This window comes from Lepisosteus oculatus, chromosome 14 (genome assembly GCF_040954835.1).
Source record: "Lepisosteus oculatus isolate fLepOcu1 chromosome 14, fLepOcu1.hap2, whole genome shotgun sequence".
Classification (NCBI taxonomy): domain Eukaryota; kingdom Metazoa; phylum Chordata; class Actinopteri; order Semionotiformes; family Lepisosteidae; genus Lepisosteus; species Lepisosteus oculatus.
Window position 1 is genome coordinate 26,236,933 of NC_090709.1, and position 21,735 is coordinate 26,258,667.

General features: G+C 40.3%; 2 protein-coding genes across 2 annotated transcripts in view; both read right to left on the reverse strand.

The window, feature by feature from the left end:
- Positions 1-21,735, reverse strand: part of LOC138242535 (scavenger receptor cysteine-rich type 1 protein M130-like) — a 358,811-nt gene that overhangs the window by 322,362 nt on the left and 14,714 nt on the right. The window lies entirely within an intron of this gene.
- LOC138242484 (zinc finger protein 583-like) lies at positions 1,079-20,536 on the reverse strand. The gene is made up of 2 exons (XM_069198023.1): positions 19,877-20,536; positions 1,079-4,536 (listed from the first exon to the last, which is right to left on the reverse strand). Exons 1-2 carry the CDS (start codon positions 20,454-20,456, stop codon positions 2,882-2,884), a joined length of 2,235 nt encoding a protein of 744 aa, XP_069054124.1. The 5' UTR covers positions 20,457-20,536; the 3' UTR covers positions 1,079-2,881.

The following is a 21,735-nucleotide window of genomic DNA, read 5'->3' on the forward strand; positions in this document are numbered from 1 at the left end:
TACAGGACTCCCATCTCCTGTGGAGACACATGTAGGGTCGTGTCAGTGCAGAAATCCCACATTGTAAACCAGTTTAAACTGGGATGGGGTACAACTTGGATCAAGACAAGAACTGAGAGATTCATCAATCAGCCTCAGGACTCTCTCCCACTGGTGTCCTTTCCTCTCTCTCTGTGCTGTTTCCTAAAAACCCCTCTAAAACCCCATGTACAAAAGAAGACTCGCTCGTCACTCCTGTTCTGTCCTGGTGTCGCAGTAACTGGGACTGAAGCAGACGGAGAGGAGATGCGCACTTCCAGAACTTTCCTTCCCGCTCGGTTCTTCCAGCTGAGCCCCAGACAGACTTTTCCCCTCCTGAGGAAAGAGCATCTTCCCACACAAACAGCCCGTTTCTCTCGGAAACACCAGCAGCCCACAACACACACAGCACAGGGAGCGTTTTTACCAGCTGCACCGCCACACGGACACCAGGACTCCCCTCGTCTGTGTCAGGGAACCTATAGGTAGAATTGGAGGATCCTTATGCGTGACCGGAATCCTACAGAACGCAAAGTAGCAAAGGGACGATCCAAAGACGAAATCCAAAGGCTGGGTCGATAAGGGAGGCAAAGGGTCTGGTAACGAGAGATATCCAAAAACAATCCAAAATAAAAAATCAAGAAGGCGAGGTCAAAAGGCATGACGTGAGAGAAGGAGAAGGAGGCAGAAGATTTGTAACAGGAGATCAGTCAAAAGGCTTGGAAACACGCACTGGAGAATACTACAAGAGGCTTCTCAATAGTGAGCGTGGGGATTTGTGTGTGAGGGGAGTTTAAATACTGAAAGGAAAGGGGTGTGATTGGATAATTGGTTAGGGAGTGAGAATTTGAGGAATCTGATGGGTTCAATCAGGGATGAGATTATGAAACAGTGGTTCTGGGAATGCAACGGCGTTTGCGAGGGAGAGTGTGGGGTGTGACTGGGATAGAACGGCGTTTCGGAGGTAGAGTGTGGGGCATGACACCACAGAAATTAAATATATTATTCTGCTTACTTCTCATGCAGTCTTCTCAAGTCTTTGGAAGGACTATGAATTGGCTTTCCCGCAGATTAAATGAAAAACTTCTCCGTCTCCCTTCACAGCTGCTGACCTGGGCATTACAGCTTAGTTTAAGATTAAACATCTGATAAAACACAAATAAAATGCAAGAAAGGTACATTCCAGATTTTCTCAAAATACTGTAAAACATGGAAGCTATGGAGGTGGAGGTCTGTTGTTCTGTATTGACATGGATTTTAATGGGCTTCTATGAAAATTGGCCATGGTGTGAGTGAGTCCTGTGATGGACTGGTGTCACATTATCTGCGATAGTGCTTTGCACCCACTGCTTGCCAGGATTGTTCCAGTTTCACCACAACCCTGAATCGAGTGGATGGGTATATTAATGTATATTAATCATCTTACATGTTCTTATTCTTCACTCTATAGGCATCCTCTCACGAGGCACCAGTAAATGTAGGGGTTTTGCGCTTAACTGGGACAATTATTAATTGTAGCAGCAAGTCAGAAAAATTATTCTTCTGATGGCTATTAGAAACAACCTTGCAGGATAACTCAAACAACGCACACACGCGGATACTAATACACGACAATACATTTATTAATACAAAAAATGTGCGAAAACATAACAGATCTTATAGTGAGAGTTAGCAGTATACAAAAGGTATATATTCAATCACGAAGAGTTACAAACCAAGAGGGACATACATTTCGTTATATCATTCATTTAGACCGTTTTGTAATTGAACTTTGTCACAACTTGTACATTAGATACTCAAAAGCAAGTACATGATTCATAGGAATTAAATTGATATCAACTCAGGTTGAGGTAACAATTTAATTCTTGAGCTGTAATGCAGAATGTTGAATACTCATCCCCTCTGTGGGGATTCAGATCTCCCGCGGATGCAAAGAAGCAGTAGCAGGCTGTTGCCGTGTCCAATCGGCGCTCTCTTGCCCGGTGCCAGGCAGTGCTGGTTCGACATGAGAGAAGGAGAAGGAGGGAGAGATTTCTGCTGCGGTGCGCTGCTGATGCTCTCTGAAGACCTGCTAGTTAGTGTTGGCTGAAACTAGCAGAGTTTGCACGCAGAAAAGTCACAATCTTTAGACAGGAAGAAGACCGGTTCGTTCCCGATGTAGCACGAGTCCTGAATACTGATATTCAGCTGTCCACAGTTCCAACCATAGTTTACTCGTTGATCAGGTGAGCGTTTGCGGTGGGTTCACGAGGCTTGCTGCTGGGCTAACCTCGGGTGGATCCTTTGGTTACACGCTGGCAACCTTCGTTCTCAACTCTTAGAACAAGGGAAAGTCCTGGCACTGGGACACACTGGCCGTTACGTGACTGTCTGAGCCGAGTCTGAGGATGTCCAAGAGGAGCTGGAGTTGTACCTGGAGGAACTACGGTTGCTCATTGGTTGAAAGATCCATGGGCATTCGAGAATCATTTTGTGACTTACTGCTACAATTAACAATTGTCCCAGTAAATGCACAAACCCCAGTTATTGGTGCCTCGTGAGAGGATGCCTACATTTATTGGTGCCCTGTGTGAGGATGAGTAACCATGAACTCTGACCTTGGGGTTGTAAACCACTTGGGAAGAGACTCTCCCTTGGAATCTCCCAGACAGTGAGGCACCAAAGATGACCATTCATTAGGGTGGTTGATGTGTCTCAGCTTAGGGAGTTGTTCCTTATCAGAACACTCTATCAGCTAGAAAAACACCTTAAATGTGAACCAAATGGAATGGCCTCTCTATATCAAGCACCACTTGAAATGAGGGAGAGAGAGACTGGCAAGGGAGCAGCAAACTTAATTCCTGTATTTTAATAAACCTTGCCACTACAATGGTCTCTCTCCTGTGTGTATGCGCTGGTGGGTTTTTAAGTCACTTGACCGACTAAAACTCTTCCCACACTGACTGCAGCTGAATGGTCTCTCTCCTGTGTGATTGCGCTGGTGGGATATTAAGTTACCTGAGTGACTAAAACTCTTCCCACACAGACTGCAGCTGAAAGGTCTCTCTCCTGTGTGAATGTGCTGGTGGGATATTAAGCTACTTGACTGACTAAAACTTTTCCCACACTGACTGCAGCTGAATGGTCTCTCTCCTGTGTGATTGCGCTGGTGGGATATTAAGTTACCTGAGTGACTAAAACTCTTCCCACACAGACTGCAGCTGAAAGGTCTCTCTCCTGTGTGAATGCGCTGGTGGGTTTTTAAGTGACTTGACTTAATAAAACTCTTCCCACACTGACTGCAGCTGAATGGTCTCTCTCCTGTGTGAATGCGCTGGTGGGTTTTTAAGTGACTTGATTTACTAAAACTCTTCCCACACTGACTGCAGCTAAAAGGTCTCTCTCCTGTGTGAATGTGCTGGTGGGTTTTTAAGTCACCTGACCGACTAAAACTCTTCCCACACTGACTACAGCTGTACGGTCTCTCTCCTGTGTGTATGTGCTGATGCCTTTTTAAGTTACTTGACTGACTAAAACTCTTCCCACACTGACTGCAGCTGAATGGTCTCTCTCCTGTGTGAAGGTGCTGGTAGGGTTTTGAAATGCTAGACTGACAGAAACGCTGCTCCTCCCTGTGCCATAATGGCAGTTTGTCCACTCCATCTGAGCAAGGCCTTGAGTGATTCTTCCTCATCCTCTGATCGTGCTGGGGTCTCTTATTCTGCAAATGCTCCATGGAATGGTCTTGCTCTGTGTGCTGAAACTGAGATTTGTTTTCTCCACCGTGACCTTCAGTGTGCTGCTCAGCAGTGTGAATCATCTGGGGCTCCTTCTCCAGCTCTCTGAGACTTAAACCGTCCAGTTCATTCAGTTGTTCCTCTCTTTGCCCAAGAACAGACATACTCTCCAGTTCATTAAAACTTTCAACAATTTTCTCAGTAACCAGATTATTAAACCTGTTTGTTAAGTCATCAGATGCTAAGGGATTACATGATTGTTTGAGACTGTGCAATGACAGTCTCTCCACTTGAACAGAACAAGGCCTAATTATCAAGCCCTGTAGGAGCTGCTGTTGCTCCTCCCTGTACTGACTCTCCTCTTGGTGCTGTATCTCAACACTGTTCTCTTCACCAGGTACATCAGTCTGCTGCTCTGCACAGTCAATCAACTGGGGCTCCGTGTCCTGCTCTGTAAGATTAAAGACATCCAGTTCTTCACTGTGCTCTTGTACAGAGACACAGCCCAGTTCATTACAACCTTGTGTAATATTGTTCGAGTCCAGATTATTCATCTTCTCTGTAAAATCATCACATACTAAGAGCCCAGGTGTCTCACTCTCAGGGTCTGTCTTCATCGTGGGCACAGAGTCCAGATCCTTGACACTCTGTCTGCTCTCTGTGTGCTGCTCCCCGAGTTTCTCTTTCTCTTGTGCGGCAGTGAGCACTGTCTCCTGCATCAGACTGGAGCCCCACTCCTCCTCACTGTGCTGCTGTTCAAGAGCCCTTTCCCCAGCTTCAGAGAGAGTACTGGCCTCTGAGCCTGTAAACACAGGACAAGAAAACAAGACCTTTATAATAATAATAAAAAAAACTATTTTATATAGCACCTTTAAAGGTGGCTTCTCAAAGCGTTTTATAGAATGACAACAAAAAATACACAATATAAGCACGATGAGAATACACAGTTAGAGGAGACAGTAGATGGTGGTACTAAGTACAGTAGGAACAGAGGGGTAAAGAACAGTTAAATAAAGGCTCTTCTGAAGAAGAAGGTTTTGAGTCTGGATTTGAAGGAGTTTAGAGAAGGTGACTCTCCGATATCCTTAGGGAGAGAGTTCCACAGCTTGGGGGGGATAACAGGTGAAGGCCATGTCACTTATACAATGTAGACGGGCTTGGGGGACAGTAAGGAGACCAGAATTAGAAGAGCGAAGGTTGTGAGGTAGGGAGTAGGGTGATAACTCAGACAGGTACCGAGCCATGGAGAGCCTTATAGGTGAGCAGGAGGACTGTTAAGTCGACAGGAAACTTGACAGGAAGCCAGTGCAAGGACTCCAGGAGAGGAGTAATGTGAACACTTGCACTAGACCTGGTCAGGATTCTGGCTGCCGAATTGTGGACATACTGGAGTTTGTTCAATGGGGATTTTGAAACCCCAGAGAGTAGAGCATTACATTAGTCGATTCAAGATTAGACAACACTTTTCAGCCACAGTTAGTGATAACATAGGGTGTAGTCGAGGAATATTTCTGAAGTGAATGAAAGATGTTTTGACAACATTCTGCGCATGTGGGTTGAACGTCAAATATCATCCCCAAGTTTTTCAATTTAGACTGAAGCTCAAGTACAAGACCATCTACAGATAGGGTTTCACACTGATTTTACAAAGTTGATGGGTGGTGCCAATAAGCATGGCTTCAGTCTTGTCACAGTTAAGATGAAGGACATTTTGAGTCATCCAAGTTCTTATGTCAGAGATGCAATTAGAATAGAGACAGCCACATCTGCGTTGGGACTGGTATGGATGTATATACGAGTAACAATAGCATATTAATGATAGCTGAGGCGATGTGATCTTAAAAGCTTCAAGGTAAAGCTGTAAGCTTTACGCTACACAAACACACGTCTAGTATACTCGCAATCAATTTGGGTTGTTTAAGCATAGAGGAATAAGAGGGTTTAAGGGGGTTTCTGATAATACGTAATTTTAGATATACAAGCTTTGTCAGAAACCTAACTACCATGTAAAAAGTAAGACTACAGAAATAAAATTAATACATTACATTTACATAATACAGACACACTGACTGCACACAACAGTACATTTACACTACACTGAGAGTGAGGGATTCATACAGACACACTGACTGGACACTCCAGTACATGAACACTGCACTGAGAGAGAGGGGGGTTCATACAGACACACTGACCAAACGCTACAGTACATTATCACTGCACTGAGAGAGTGGGGTTAATTGGCTCCGTGAAGTTGGCCCCTCTACAAACAGCACAAATGATTAAACTCACCTCATTCGTTAGTGTTACGTTTGTGGCGTTAAAAGTAGCATTTGTGCTGCTTTCAATTCCGAGATATAGAGCCTTGTTTTTTCGGGGTCGTGACATCTCTCAGCCCCCCTACAAGATCGTAGCGGAACCAGACTGGTCTCATTCATTAGTGCTGCTTTTGTGCCGGTTTGTGCCGTTGAAAGTAACTTCCCAGCTACTTTCGTTCCTTAGATATAACATCTTCTTTTTCAGAGGGTGACGTAGCGTTTGTGCTGCTTTCATTCCCGAGATAGAGCGCCTTGTTTTTCCGGTGATCACATGACCATGCACGGTGACTTGGACCTCCAGTAACACCGTCTGCCGAGTTCAAGCACTCTGTTACCAGCACGAGAGTAACAATTCTGCAACTCTGTTCCTCTGTTTGCCCAGGTGAGGGTACGGATTTTGCATTTAATATCATTATCTTCTATGCGTTTGTGTGAACAGGAAAATTAAAATTGTTTCCAATATCATACCCGTATCAGAAGAGTTGCAGGTGTAGCCTTAAAAAGTGAACATTAGCAAAATTGTATATTCTTACAAAGAGGCTTTAACAAACAAGTCTTAATACCTCGTAGCGGTGACCTTTTTTAAAAATCATAAGAAGTACTCAGTTTCGCATTGTCTCCTTCTTAAATAAACAGGCATCAAGGGACGTGTGAACATTCGACCTGTCCGTCGAGCCACGTATTTAAAAAGACTTGAATTTGCAATTTTCTGGACCACTGTTGCTCTTTTTTATGCAAAGCACATTCGCCAACGTGAAAAGGAACCAGGACTTCAGGACTTTTATTTTTAAGGGGCAGTATGTACAAAGTTTACACAAGTTCATAACACATCCTAGAAACAAGAGTCTATCATCTCACACATGAACACCGTGGCAATATTGGAAAATATTTATTTTCATAGAACAGAAGTGAACATATATCTAGGTTCTTTGAAAAATTGGCATTATCCACGTGTTTGTATTAACAAGGGTCTTATGCGCAAACATGAAACGATTAGCTCAGTCCTTTTATCTGTATTTCTGGTCAGTCCTTGGTGTAGAAAACAGCATGAGGGCACACCTTGAGCTCTGAAGACACAGATATGACTACAAGGACGTTTACAAGTACCAACACACTCGGTACTTAAATTACTGGATGTGATGAAAACAATGAATGCAATTTGTTTTCCGACTCTGTCTGGTCGGGTGGGGGTGGATGTTTTACATTTTAATATAGTGCCTTCTTTTTCTGGCCGTGACGTCACTCTGTGCCGTCGGCACCATACAAAAACCACAAGTTCAAGACCACCAGATCTTTCAATTGTGATCTCTTGATCAGCTGACCCCAGCCTTTGCAGTTGATGTTTGATTTATTATCTGCATCTCTGGCGAAGACCTCTTCTTCCAAATCGTAAGTTTCTTTACAAACTAGAAATGCTATACTGTAATTATGATGCTACATTGACGTCCCCACAAATTTATTTTAAAGTAAAGATATTTGAGAAACTTATTTTGTTTTATATCATGGGGAATACCACAAAAAATTAGTAAGCTTTATTTGTTGTTATCATGATATTTCTACACATGCAAGTGAAACTTGAAATGACTTGTCACACTTCTGAATTTAAATTATAATGTTTTGTTTCTGTACATGTTACAAGGAGAATTGAACCCCAAAAAATCTCTGACATGTTACAAATTGCGGATGTGAAAGCTGAAATGAAAGAAGTGGTGATGGGCCTTGGTATTGCAGTTAAAGTGAGTAGGTGGGTCTAAAAAATATTAATTTATCAATTTCTATCTACATATACGGAAACATTTTGATGTGCACTTAAACTGTAATCCATAACAATGTAAAAAACTTAGTTATATTTTCATTTACACAGTGGAGGGAAGTCCCCATTATCTGTAGGGCACTTTCACTGGGGTTTCCAGAGAAGCACTTGTAGCGGTGAGGCTTATTAATAAGGCAGAATTAAGTGTTTCTGTGCTTTCCCAAATTAGGCCTCATCAAACTATTCATGCAGGCTGATTTAAAGATGTTTTCTTTTGATAAGGGACAGATCCCAAAGGGGGATGCACTTAGCTAAGCCTGGCTATCATGATCAATGGTCATCCATTGGCGTCTATCTGTCTAGGGAGTGCCAGATGGACATCTGGACTGCATTCCTAAGTGTCAGGAGTAAGTGACTCATATCTCACCTTGATCAACCAATCAGGGACTGGTAGGGCTGAGTAACCCACGTGGGACTCTGATGCCCATGGAACTTTCAGCCAATGAACGAGCTGAAGTTCCTCCAGGTAAAAACAGGCAACACAGAGGGCCAGAGTGGAATTCTGTGGACTTTTCTAAAGGGAATTCAAAGGAGAATTCCAGGGCAGGACGGCCCAGGAGCAGAAGGCTCCCAAGGGCAGGACATTCTCGCAGCGCGCCTCCTGACCATCCTGCGACCCAGCCCGGACAACCACGGAATGGCCAGTGTGTCCGAGTGCCAGAAGTTTCCTTTGTCTAAGAGTCTAGAGCGGAGGTTGCCAGAAAGTAACCAGAGGATCCACCTGAGGTTAGCATCAGCAGCAAGCCTCATGAACAGGTCAGAACTGTGGACAGCTGAATCACTATTCAGAACTAGCTCTTCATCAGGAACGAACTCTTCCTGACCTGCTGGGACCCACAGTCATCTTTTCTCCTGTGCGCAAACTTTGCTAGTTAAAGCCAACACTAACTAGCCGGTCAATGAGCATCAGCAGCGCACCGTCACAAGCCGCACAGCACAGCCTGGCACCGAGCCAGAGAGCGCGAATTGGACAGCAACAGCCTGAAACTGTTTTTTTGTGCCCGCAGGAGATCTGAATCCCCAGAGATTGGATGAGTATTCAACTTCACTGCATTACAGCTCGATAATTTAATTGTTATCCCAACCAGTTGATATCAATTTAATTCCTAAGAGTTATGTACTTGTTTTGAGTATCTAATGTAGAAGTTATAACCAAGTTCATTTACAAAACGGTCTAAATGAATGATATACTGAACGTATGTCCTCTTGATAAATGTAACTCTTTGTAACTGACTGAATATATACCTTTTGTATTCTGATAACCCTCTCGATAAGATCTGTTAGGTTTATATGCATATTCTATGTATTAATAAATGTATCCTCATGTATTAGTACCTGTGTGTGTGCGTTGTTTGAGTTATATCGCATGGTTGGATTCTAAAGCCATCAAAAGAATAAATTTTGTGATTTACTGCTACAATTAATAATTGTCCCAGTAAATGCCCAAACCCTATAGAACTGGTGCCTTCAGAGAGCACACTACACACTATATAACTGAAAGGATATTATTAATCACTTGAAAATTTGGAAGAAGAACAGTTGAAGCCAGGTTTGGTGAAATTCATTTTTTGTTACATTTTTGAGTGTTAATCAGACTTCTCTATACTTTGCATTAAACATTTCTCATAATACCCGGGCCATGGGTCTAGCTTGGGATTCAGCCATCACATGAACGCTGAGATTAAAGGGTGACATCACGGAGCTAACAAAAGAGTAGTGTAAATTTGTTGTTTGAGACTTCAGTTCTAACCAATATACAGTGTTTTGCATTCATCCTTATTTCTTTCTGGGGATTTAAACTACTCATCAATTGTTTGATTTTTTTTAAACCTTGAGCTTTTCAATTCCATGTACTGCACTACATATTTGTAATTTTTGATTGTTAATTCTTAATTGTGTATGAAAGTAGATATCAGACCTACTGCATGCAATAGCTTATTGAGGAGCTGTTGCCATTCTATTGTTCCATTACCTGTAGAGAGGGGTTTATAATGTACGTTGAAGTACCTGCCTCTTTGAAGTTCTGAGCATCTTTGGGAATGTTTGCATGGTTTACATTGATTGTATCATGTCCCAGAAGCAACAGGCATGAAACTGGTGATTCCACTATTGTAGTAAATGTAGTAGAGTTAACCATTTGACAATAGATTATGGTCTGCCTTCACAGAGCATAGAACAGGATAAAATGAGTTTTGTGTGAGCTTTATTAAGTTATACCCTCACACAACAGAGTATATTAAGGAAGAACCGAGTTGGTATAAAATTACATCATCTGGTGTGTTACACTGTTACCACACTTAAGAGACCAAGTAAATGTACTGGATTAAAGCTCTGCATTGTTCATTGTTATTGTTATTCTGACATTGTTAAACATTTTACACATTGTTTGGTTACGAAAGTCGATGTGAGGACAGGATTTGTTTTTTTGTATTTTAAACAATGTATGTTGTTGCACCATAGTACTCATTCTACATATTTGCCCTTCATTCCAGGATTCATCACCTACAGGCACTGTTAGGAGGGTAGGAACTTAACAGTACTAGCATTCAGGCTGTGCTGCCAGACATAACCTGACAAAAGAATATACCCAAGTGCTGCAGGGCTGCAAAGGTAACAAAGAATCAATATGTACATGCATAACAGTGTAACTGCAAACTATAAAATCACACATAAAACATCACACTTAGACCAAAAAAAAAAGAAGGATACAATGCTTTTTCTTCTGAAGAAGTTCTAGAAGAAATAGGTGAAGCAGGGGACCAAGAGCCAAGCTGGACCCTTGATGCATGCCCGACAGCATTGAAAGACTGGGTAACAGAAATCTGTGAAGTTGCTTGCTGTGGACAGTGGTGATAGACATAACCTGCATTTCCTACCGGAGATTGTTCCTCATCTCACCAGGCTTGCTTGATATCTCCCACTCTGGACTGGCTTAATGGTTCCACTTTTCAAAAGTGTGAACATCACTGCAAGCTCAGCCAGTGTGGAGGTGGATTTCAAAATCCTAAAACGATCAGTGCTGAAGCATGAGTTGACAGGTTCCTTATGAAGCACCTAGCACCCATAGAAGGTATGAGAATATCAATGGGTGTTCATGGTGTTTACCAGCAGTGTGAGAGGGCCATTTTCAGTGCTACCACATCCAGCTCTCTAGAACAGCAGAGCGGAACACTTGTTATGAGTTCTGAAAAACAAACAGAGCTCAAAAAGGACAAAGAACTGGTGTATACATAAAATCTGAGTTGTTTGGAAAATTGGAGAGGGCTTGCTGCACCACCTAAAAAACGGAAACCATCTTTTTATCTTGTGCCTCATTCTGAGTGGTTACACATAGATTATTCTGTTCTGTGAAAAAAGCTGTAGTGGCTCTGGTGAGGAACTGAAGCAGCAGAGACCTGCCCCCAGTAAAGGTGAGTGGAGACACTGTGAGTGTACTGAAAACTTGTGCCTTTGATGTCAGTGCCTATGCAGTGCCTATTGTGACAGCAGGACTTCTAGCAGCTATGTTAATAAGTGCACAGAAAGGTGTGCACAAAGATGTTTATGTTCTAAGAGCTAAAATTTTGAGGGACATTTTTGGTGCAACGAAAATAGTCAGGGCTACAACAAGTGAGGGCTGAATGTAACATTTCAGAAATCATAGCAAAAGTGTTCTTAACAGTGCCTAGTGTGGTAGCACTGAGTCGGCGCTCATCGCCAAGTTGCCCCCTCCATTGTGGAGTCACGCAATATCCCATTTGTTTCTGTAGATTTGAATACGCTGAGAGCAAGAGGAGTAAAAGGGCTATAGGAGGCTGTACAGAAACAAATTAAATTAAGCCAATCCAAATGTCTCTCTCAAATTGGTGACATGGGAGATTGGCTGAGTCATGAAGAAAACACTGTGCAGTCTCAAAATATCTTTGAGAGTCAACTTTCAGATTTTCCACATAACCTGGAATTAAACTGGAAGACCTTCAAATTAAGAGGTGTCACTGCGGTCTGCCCACCTGCCAGCAAACATGTCCTAGGTCATTACATTGCATACTGCAAAAGACACGACTTCATCTGGGATAAATTTGATGATCTAACAAAGACAATCAAATCTGTGTCTTCAGTGGTCAAGGTGTGCCCTCACGCTGTATTCTATACCAAGGTCTGACCAGAAACACAGAAAAAAATCTTCACACATCCCTTGATGCCTATGTTTATTTAAGAAGGAGACAATACGAAACTGAATACTTCTTCAGATTTTTAAAAAAGGTCAATGCTATGAGGTATTAAGACTTGTTCGTTAAAGCCTCTTTGTAAGAACATACAATTGTTTGCTAATGTCGCTTTTTAAGGCTACACCTGAAACTCTTCTGATATGGGTATGATATTGGAGACAAATTTAATTTTCCTATTCACACAAACACATAGAAGATAATGATATTAAATGCAAAATCCACCGCCGCCCCCTACCTGGGCAAACAGAGGAAAAGAGTTGCGGAACTGTTACTCTCGTGCCGGTAACAGAGCGCTTGAACTTGGCAGACAGGGTTACTGGAGGTCAAAGTCACTGTGCATGGTCACGTGATCACCGGAAAAACAAGGCGCTATATATCGGGAACGAAAGCAGCAAAAACGCTATTTTCAACGGCACAAACCGGCACAATCCCAGTACTAAAGAATGAGGTGAGTTTCATTGTTTGTGCTGTCTGTAGGGGGGGCAAATTCACGGAGCTTACTATTCAAATGAAGAATTTCTTTCTGCTTGTTTGTTTATGTGTTTAGAGAAACTTCCCACTACACTACTCAAAACTCTGCCCCTCTACTGAGCATATACTTTATTTTCCCAATATAGGAAACAGAGGAAATAAAAGAATTACCATTTAACTACATGCAATACCAGATGCAATCTCTTACCATCTTAAGAGCAAGAGTTCACATGATAGTAAATCAAAACCTGATATTTTCCACAAAAAAGTGTCTCTTGCGAGATAAATATTCAAGAAGCCGCTACAAATTATCATCTGGTACCTATTTTCCTATGTATATCACCATTCTCTCTTGTGTGTTAGACTTTCAGCAAGGAAAAGTATTTTTTGTACGATCCAGAACCTTGAATTGCAACAGAAAATGGTTTTATATATATACACTATGTAGCAAGATCTCCCAGTAACAAAAACAAAACCACAATAATTATTATAAGAAGGAGACATATTCTCCTGGTTCTGTGGCTGAACTATATATATACATACAACAAAGAATATGCAAAATCTTTGTTTTAATCTGAATTTTTTTATACAAATGTATAATGCAATCACTTTTTCACACAGGGCCATGTAGGTTTGGATTTGTTTTCCCTTAATAATAAAAACCTTCATTTAAAAACTGAATTTTGTGTTTACTTGTGCTATCTTTGTCTAATATTTCAATTTGTTTGATGATCTGAAACATTTCAGTGTGACAAACATGCAAAAAAATAAGAAATCAGGAAGGGGGCAAACACTTTTTCACACCACTGTACATATCACAACCTGTTAAATATTCACTTTAAATTCATGAGCTCTTAAGCCCTATCTGGTAGTGAGGATGATTCAGATGTTAAATTGAGGAACAGTAGCTTGAGCCCCACCCCCCAGACAGACTGAAAAAGGGTTCACTGTCACACAGATGAGCACATTTGAAAATGCAAGGCTCCGAACCGCAGAAGCCACAAATCCTGCTCTTGTGTCAATGTTAGAGGGTTTAAAAGACATTCAACACATTTTTTTATTGATCCATGGCATAACTTGTCCTCCCTATTCACTAACATTATAAGACCATGTCCCAGTTTTCAAACTGTACCCTAAGCCCTTCCTCCAGGTCCACACCTCCACGACACAGCATAAGAAGTGTGGACTTCAAGTACATAAGGATTTGAGAGGCACCGTTACAAAAAGGGGGGCATGGGACACCCCCCAAGTGACGTCACCGGTTTGTTACGCGGGTCAAAACGCTTCCTGTGGTTGCTGCTGCTTTTGCAGTGACTGAGTGCATGTGGACAGAATTTCTTAAATATGTTTTTTATCCTTTTTCCATTCGCAGGCTGATGAACTTGAATCTCACCGCGTCTATCCCTGAACCAAAAGGGAGTGACGCGTTGTGTTCATTCGTGTTGAGCAGACTCGACTCCAAACAGGCAAAGTAAACAAGGGAAAACTTGGTGATACCGCCCTGTTTATCCGCGGCTTTGTGTTACTAAAGACATTTCAACTCGACTATCCCAGTACACAAATGACAGTAGGAGGAAAATCATTCATTCGCTTTCTTTCAATGCAAACTAGGCTGAACCTCAAAGCTTTGTACTATTGAATACGTCTACTATTAAATATTCCATCTACAAAATATACTGCAGGTTAACCAATATTATATTCACCAAAATGGGGTGGCGAAATCAAATCTGTACGTCAAAACATTGTACCTAGAACACAAACAGGATGAATCTGAAAGTATTACATAATCTACAGATATAAATAATACATACAGCATGAATACTTAAAGTAGTTCAAGTAGGGAGCTGCATCAGTATGCGTAGGCTGCAAAGGAACAAGTAGAGGTATATTCATGTGCTGAAAAGAGAAGAAAAGAAACAACATTTCAGCTGTGGAGCCTTCTTCAGGCGTCAAAACCTTCTTCCACAGCTGAAATGTTGTATCTTCTCTTTCCGGCAGGGAATAAACCTTTACTTGTTCCCGAACCGAAGGTAGTCGAATTTATGTAATTTTGTTTTACATAAAATATGCCAGTTTTAAAACCGTAAAAAATAATATTTTACTTTTACTAGTGGTTCTACAATAATTAAGCCTGCTTTACTACACCAGCTACAGATGCAGCCATTCAAAATGCGCGGTAAAAACCCGCGGTACGGTAACCTACCCACTAGCCACCGCGGGGCACCGGAGCATACCGCAGGGCAAGTGATTGGCTGGCCAAAATGACCGACAGGGGCACTCGTGGTGCATTGGTTGGTAGTGCAAAGATTTAATCATTTAATGTCTTTACTGTGCACATTTTAATCCGCTTAGTTTTGAATATTTATATGGATTTTACCACTAAAGGGAAATTTTAGTAGCTGAGCATAAAAAGAAGAGGAGCATAACGCATCTGAAGGTCATAAACGATATTAATTTAAAACATTACTGTATGTATGTAAACTGTGTATGGCTGATCTTGGTAGTTTAAAGAAAAAATACACACCAGTATTCCATTTCTCCCTAAACATTTTAAGCATGAAAGTTTTATGAAACGGTACCCAAATATGCGATTGCTGTATAGAATGAATTTTAATTAAAAAAAAATATTTAACACGAACATTAAGCTGTTTACATGTTCCGCCTGAGAACAGTCACCCGTTGCTACCCAACACAGAATGGTGATTGGCTGACACCATCTGACACCCCTCTGATTGGAGAAAAAAGACGTGCTGGTTTGCTATACCAGGAAGAGGATTTCTTTCAATTCTAAACGTGTATTTTAAAAGTTTAAGAAGTAAAAACCTTACAGCGTACACAGATTTCTAAACTGATCAGGATCGTTATCTTTGTCTTATGCATAATAATGTTCACCGCTCTGTCCAGCAAATTAATAATAAACTTTATTTTATATAGCTTTTTAAACGAATAAGTAATTAGATTGCTCATAAACCTAATCACTTGCTTTTTCTTTTTGTTTAGGCTCAGATTTCAACTATAGATCGTATTATTAATAACCATAATAACAACCAACCAACAAAAACAACCATATAAACATAATACTAACCAAAAACATAGATAACAACCACAATACAAAATCAAATAATCAAACCATTTTACACTCGCAAAGTCCTCCAATTATCATAATCCCGCCCCTTATGCAAAACCAAACCTTCCTCCCATCCCAGTTTATCCTGTTTATCATAAACAAAATCCACCTCAATTTTCAACATAAAGCATTACACAAAATCAATACCTCAACACTCCATACTCAACAACGATAATTCACAAACAGCCAGAACATGTAACTACACATTCCCAAACATACCCAAACATAGCCCCGCCCCTTATGCAAAACCAACATCCCTCCCCTGTTCTCTCTCTCCCCTGGCGGTTGTAATTGTTTTTATTTTCAAATAAATTTTAGCAAAGTCATGTATTTTAAAAATCTTAAGATTTTTCTATTTATGTCTTTATTTAGTGGTTTCATTAGTGACAAAGGCTAAACTTTCTTGGAAAAATGTCTTTTATGTAAACCATGTTTGCTATTAATTCATTCAGGGCTAAAATATGTTCATTGTCTTCTAATGAAAGAAGGGTTCCTTTCGCCGTAGTCGGGAGCCTAGCCTTTAACTAGTAAGTACTGTATTTACTGGGTTTTTGAGGGGGGGTGTCTTTCGCTGGAAATCTCGCCTCCTACTTTGAAAATACCCGTGAAACCGGTTCAATTCGTCACAGCCAGCACTCCTGCAGAGAGTTGGGTTGTACTTGCAGTGCATACAGTACACGCGTTATGCTCTTCGTTAATGTCTGTGAAGTTTTATTTAATCTCTGAGCCATACTGATTCTTCTGGAAGCCAGTTTCCGCCAGGGAGTAAAAAAAAAAACACACTATGGTATTCTCTCCAATGCAGTGCAGTTAAAAACATACCTCTGATGCTGCTCCTAAATGAATATCGATTATGACCATCAGAAGCTTTATGCTCCTTTTCTTTTTTCCAGTGGATTGAACAGGGAGAGGCATTTCATGATGTACTTTTCACTGATGAAACAACAGTGGCTCTGGAACAGTTTTCAACCAAGTCGTTTTATAAAAAGGGGAGATATGTACACGTTACTGAAGCTAAAAGTTTAGCCTTTGTCACTAATGTAAACACTAAATAAAGACATATAGAAATCCCATTTTTAGGATCAGAGTCTTACATGTGGTTATTTCGAAAACGTTTGTACGTGCTCCTTCTTACCATGTTACTGTTTACCGTTACTGACCATATTAAGTTTAAGTGCCTGTGGGCACTTTTCCTGTCCGTGGGGGGTGGACCGTCTTTCATTAGAAGGTTAGTCTGTTCTACTCTGAGAATGTAGAGGGGGTGGAAAGTGCCCGCGGTCATTTAATTAGTATTAAAATCTTAGTTATGTTTCTAGTTCACAGGTTTGCATGCATAATTTAATTTTGAAAGCCACTGAGACATCAGGTACTTATGAAAAAGAAACAAAACAAAAAACATACTAACAACTGTGCCATCCTACTCCTTAGTTAATACATTTTATTCATAAACAGTTAACATTGTTAGCAAAATATTTTGAATTATATTTAACCCTATTTTTTCTTTAGTTTTGTATTTAACTTATTATATGATAGTCAGACTTAATGTATATTAATGTATATTTGAACAATGAAAATATATTAGAATATACACAAACATTTTAGCGTTTCATTCTGAGCAGAAGACCCTCACACCTGAAGAGTGCTGGCTGTGACGAATTAAACCGGTTTTACAGGTTTCAATCACAGATTGGGACTCAGTAAAGTAACACACAGCACCACTGGATTTGATAATACTGTACCTAACCAAAATCCGCAATATGGAAACAGAACCTAATTGTTGATAGATGATGTACTCGTAACATTTTTTCAAGACGAACTACAACATTTAAAAAATGACTTGTATGTACTTGATATCTCTAATCAATCCACGGGTTCCAGCACAAAACAAAACTAAAACGCATACCGTTTCGCGCTTCTTATTAGTTGCTCAAAAGTAATTTGACCGTATGAAATGCATAATATAAACCTAGAAACATATACGTGAACAGTACTTAAGCACTGTAGTATCGGTGTTAAGACATACCTCTCAAATACTGTAAATCAAGTTAAAAATATCTCAAGACCGATTCTGGTCGTAATGAAACCATGTTTCGTGTATGTTTTCTTTTTCATCTTGAAATAACTCATTTCTAAATACCTTTTTCACTGTTAACATCTTGTAGCAACTTTGCGACAAAATATATACTCTGACAGTTCATCCTGCTACCAACATTAAATAAAACAAATCTTAAGATTTCTATATTTATGTCTTTATTTAGTGGTTTCATTCGAAGCTTACAATGTTTAGGGAGAAATGGAATACTGGTGTGTATTTTTTTCTTTAAAGTACCGAGACCAGCCATATACTGTATGTTTATGTTAAGATTTCCCTTCAGTGGTAAAATTAGATATGAATATTCAATACTTAAACGGGCACAGTTAAGACATTAAATAAACATATACATATTGTATACAGTACAGTTTGCATACGGTAATATGTTTATGTTACGCGATTAAAAAATAAATAAATAAAACTGAAAGGTCCAGCACTAGCTGGATTCGAACAAACAACCTGCCAGTTGGTAGTCACACACATAGACCAGTAGGCTACAAGACAGCTCGCATAAGCAGGCAGGCGAAACAGCCCTGCCGCAGTACACGGATATAATCATACCGTTATTAAATTCTTGAGATACGCGATTCCATATTATATTCCCTTTTAATCAAATTCTAAAAGTATGCTTGTTGACTCCGGTATCACGTTAGTTAAAGACTTCAAAGCTTACAATGTTTAGGGAGAAATGGAATACTGGTGTGTATTTTTTTCTTTTCATGATAGGTGTCGCATTTTAAATCATTTTCGTAGTTAGAAATTATGAAACACCCTGTTAAAAGCAAGGAAGTTTTTATGCCCGTTGAAGTAAAACAAAATGCCTGACAAAGTATGGCTTGGACAGATTCCAAGTGCTTGCACAAATGTGCTAAAGAAATTATACTTTGAGTATACAGCTTGTCCAAAGTCATCCATTATTAATACTATTAGTAATATCTTCAGTAAAGGCTTTGATGCATAAATATTTCTGATAAAGGTAGGTTGTGTACTTTTGTCCAACTGAGCAATCTTGCTTTCATAAAATATACCAACATTTGAATGACTGATGATTAACATGCTGTAATACACAGTTCAAAATTAAAGGCTCGAATGCTGTACATGAGAGGTTAAGCTCCCCCTGGCGGTTTTACAAGGCGACGCCGGATAGCTAGTCACGTGACACACGTGATACCGCGTGATACCCCGGTGGGCGTGTCGCGGTATGCCGTGAAATACCTCACCCATTTTGAATGGCTGCATCTGTACATCACTTCTTCGTTGGGTATTCCTCAGGCTATATTCAGAAGACGGCAAAACAGAGCACAAAGCAACTTATCGTAGCAATTAACAGGGTCTAGGAGGAGAAGCTGACCGAACAAAGTTGTAATAATTTTCGTAAGACTCTTTTGTGCTCTCCAGAAGATTGAAAAGGGCAGCGGAGGACAGTCGGGGATGTAATTTCGCGAAAACTTTTGTTCTGTCTAAATTGCCAGTATTTAACACTGCACTGGAGGGGGGTTAATACAGACACACTGACTGACTGGACACTCTAGTACATTAACAATGCACTGAGAGAGAGAGGGGTTCATACAGACACACTGACTGGACACTTCAGTACATGAACACTGCACTGAGAGAGAGGGGTTCATACAGACACACTGACTGGACACTCCAGTACATTAACACTGCACTGAGAGAGAGGGGTTCATACAGACACACTGACTGGACACTCCAGTACATTAACACTGCACTGAGAGAGAGGGGTTCATACAGACACACTGGCTGACTGGACACTGCTGTACAATGCAGTACATTAACACTGCACAGAAGATATAGTTACCGCCACGTCGATAAATAATCTGCCCACAAACATATTTCCAAGACTCCAAAGTCTCCTAAATTGGCTTTCACATGGAGAAAGTGTATCAATTGACGACATATTTCTGTCCACATTTAAAGAACAGCAATAACATTAATGAGAATATAACACGACCACAACTAGTTTAGTTCGCAGAAAAGAATCCCTCGGCAACATCACAAACCTTTCCTACTTCGCTCTGCATCTCTCCAACAGTGAGGAAGTTAAAAACACCGTTTTTAAACACAAACGTTACTAATTAAAAGTCACTGCACTTACCCGACGGCTCCGTTTCTTCATTTGTTTCTGCAGTGATTTCACAGGGAGGCATGAGTCCAACATGATCTGTCCCTCCCTGATCTCCTCCTGCTCCCGACTCCTTCTCCCACAGCTGCAGTCGCACTTTAAAGGTCTCGTTTTCCTTCATTCGCGTTATTTCTGTCCCGAAACTGTCCTCCACACACTGTATGATATTAATCACGGCCCGACTCACCAGGATCTGGGAGACGCTGCGGAGTTTGTCTTGAAACTCGTTCTCAGAGTCAGACATCCTGTTTCGGAAAACTTCTGAAACTTCATACACGAACGATTTGAGCAAAACCTCCACGAAACAGTGAAGCTCGTTTTCCTGTTTCATTTGCGCGATTTCGGCACCGAAAACATTGTCGACAGACATGATTTTAATCAAGACCCGTCTCCCCAGAACCTGGGAGATCCGGCGGAGTTTTTCTTCAATCGACTTCCCGGAATCATCTGTCCGGTTTCGGAAAACTTCCGAAACTTCATGCACGATCGATTTAAGCACAATCTCCACGAAAGAGTGCGCCTCAGTTTCCATATTAAGCAACAGATTCTCCATTTTTTTCAGAGTCGATCTGAAAAACACAAACAATTCCTGCAGCTGCAGTGGCTGTAAACACGTAGGTTTGAACACAGAAAGCGAAACGTGGTCAAACAGAGGACTTCCGGGTTATCAGATGAACTTCCTTAGTGACCGTTGCTATAAACCACAAAAATATTATTCGAATAATAAAAATCTGAAAAAAAAAATAGTCCAGAATAGATGTTTGCGTTATATTATAGTGTAACGTATACGGTCGACATTTTTTTATTTTTATTAAATGTGTAAAGAATTTACAAATACAACTAGAGGAGCAGAAACAGATACAAGAGAAAAAAAATACGAACAGAAAAAATAATTAACTGGCAGAGGTAACGAAGTAAATTATATTTTTTACATATATCAAATGTTTTCCTTGCTTAAGCATTTTTTTCATTTTTATAGAATTTAAATAATATTTCAACTCCATCTGAAAAGTACTAAAAAGGGGAGTATTATTGGACCATTTTGATTTATGAATGTGAAATTTACTCAGAATGACTAATAAATTTGCTATAAATAAATTCTTTTTAAAAAAAGTTATCTTACACAGTACAATATCAAAGTCCTTAAACCTAAAAAAAAAACACCTTTAAATGCCTACAAACAAAACTCTGCAAGTCCGTCCAAAACAACTTCACAAACACACACCTCACAAGTAAATGTACCAAAGATTCCCTTTCAACCCGACAAAAAACGCACAAATCATCCTGCTCATGCTTAAATAAGTACTTTAGAGAGTACTTATTTAACTGGATAAAACCTATGAACAATTTTAAATGATATCTTTTTAACTTTATTTGTAATACAATATCCATCAGGAGTTATCCAAACTAACTTCCAATTTATATTTTCAAATGGTGCGTTCCAAAAAGATCAACTTGACACGCATGCCTTTCCTGTATAAAATAAAAATCATCTCTCATGTTTTTACAAAACAAATCGCTTTTCTTTTTACAACATTTCGAATACCGTTAATTTAATAGAAACATCTACCTTAATTTCTTATTTATTCCGCACGTCTGCAGTCACTGTTTACATGTCTGCATTGTTTACTTGTACGTTGTCTACTGTTTGTACAGTATATTGTCTTGATGCACTGTCTGTACTTTGTGTAAAGTATCTATATCTATGCTCTCGCAGTCTCCTTCCTCACCGCTCCTGCTCGCTCGACACTCAGTCTCTATGCCTGGGATCGTTGAATCTCTGTCCAAGTCTTTTGGATCTTAATGACTATATGAACAAAAAATAATTTCAG

Excerpts from the sequence above, each read along its gene's own strand:
- LOC138242484 (XM_069198023.1), bottom strand. The coding sequence starts at position 20,456 with ATGGAGAATCTGTTGCTTAATATGGAAACTGAGGCGCACTCTTTCGTG. Across the intron at positions 4,537-19,876 it reads TGAAGAAACGGAGCCGTCGG|GCTCAGAGGCCAGTACTCTC; the intron begins GTAAGTGCAGTG and ends CTGTGTTTACAG.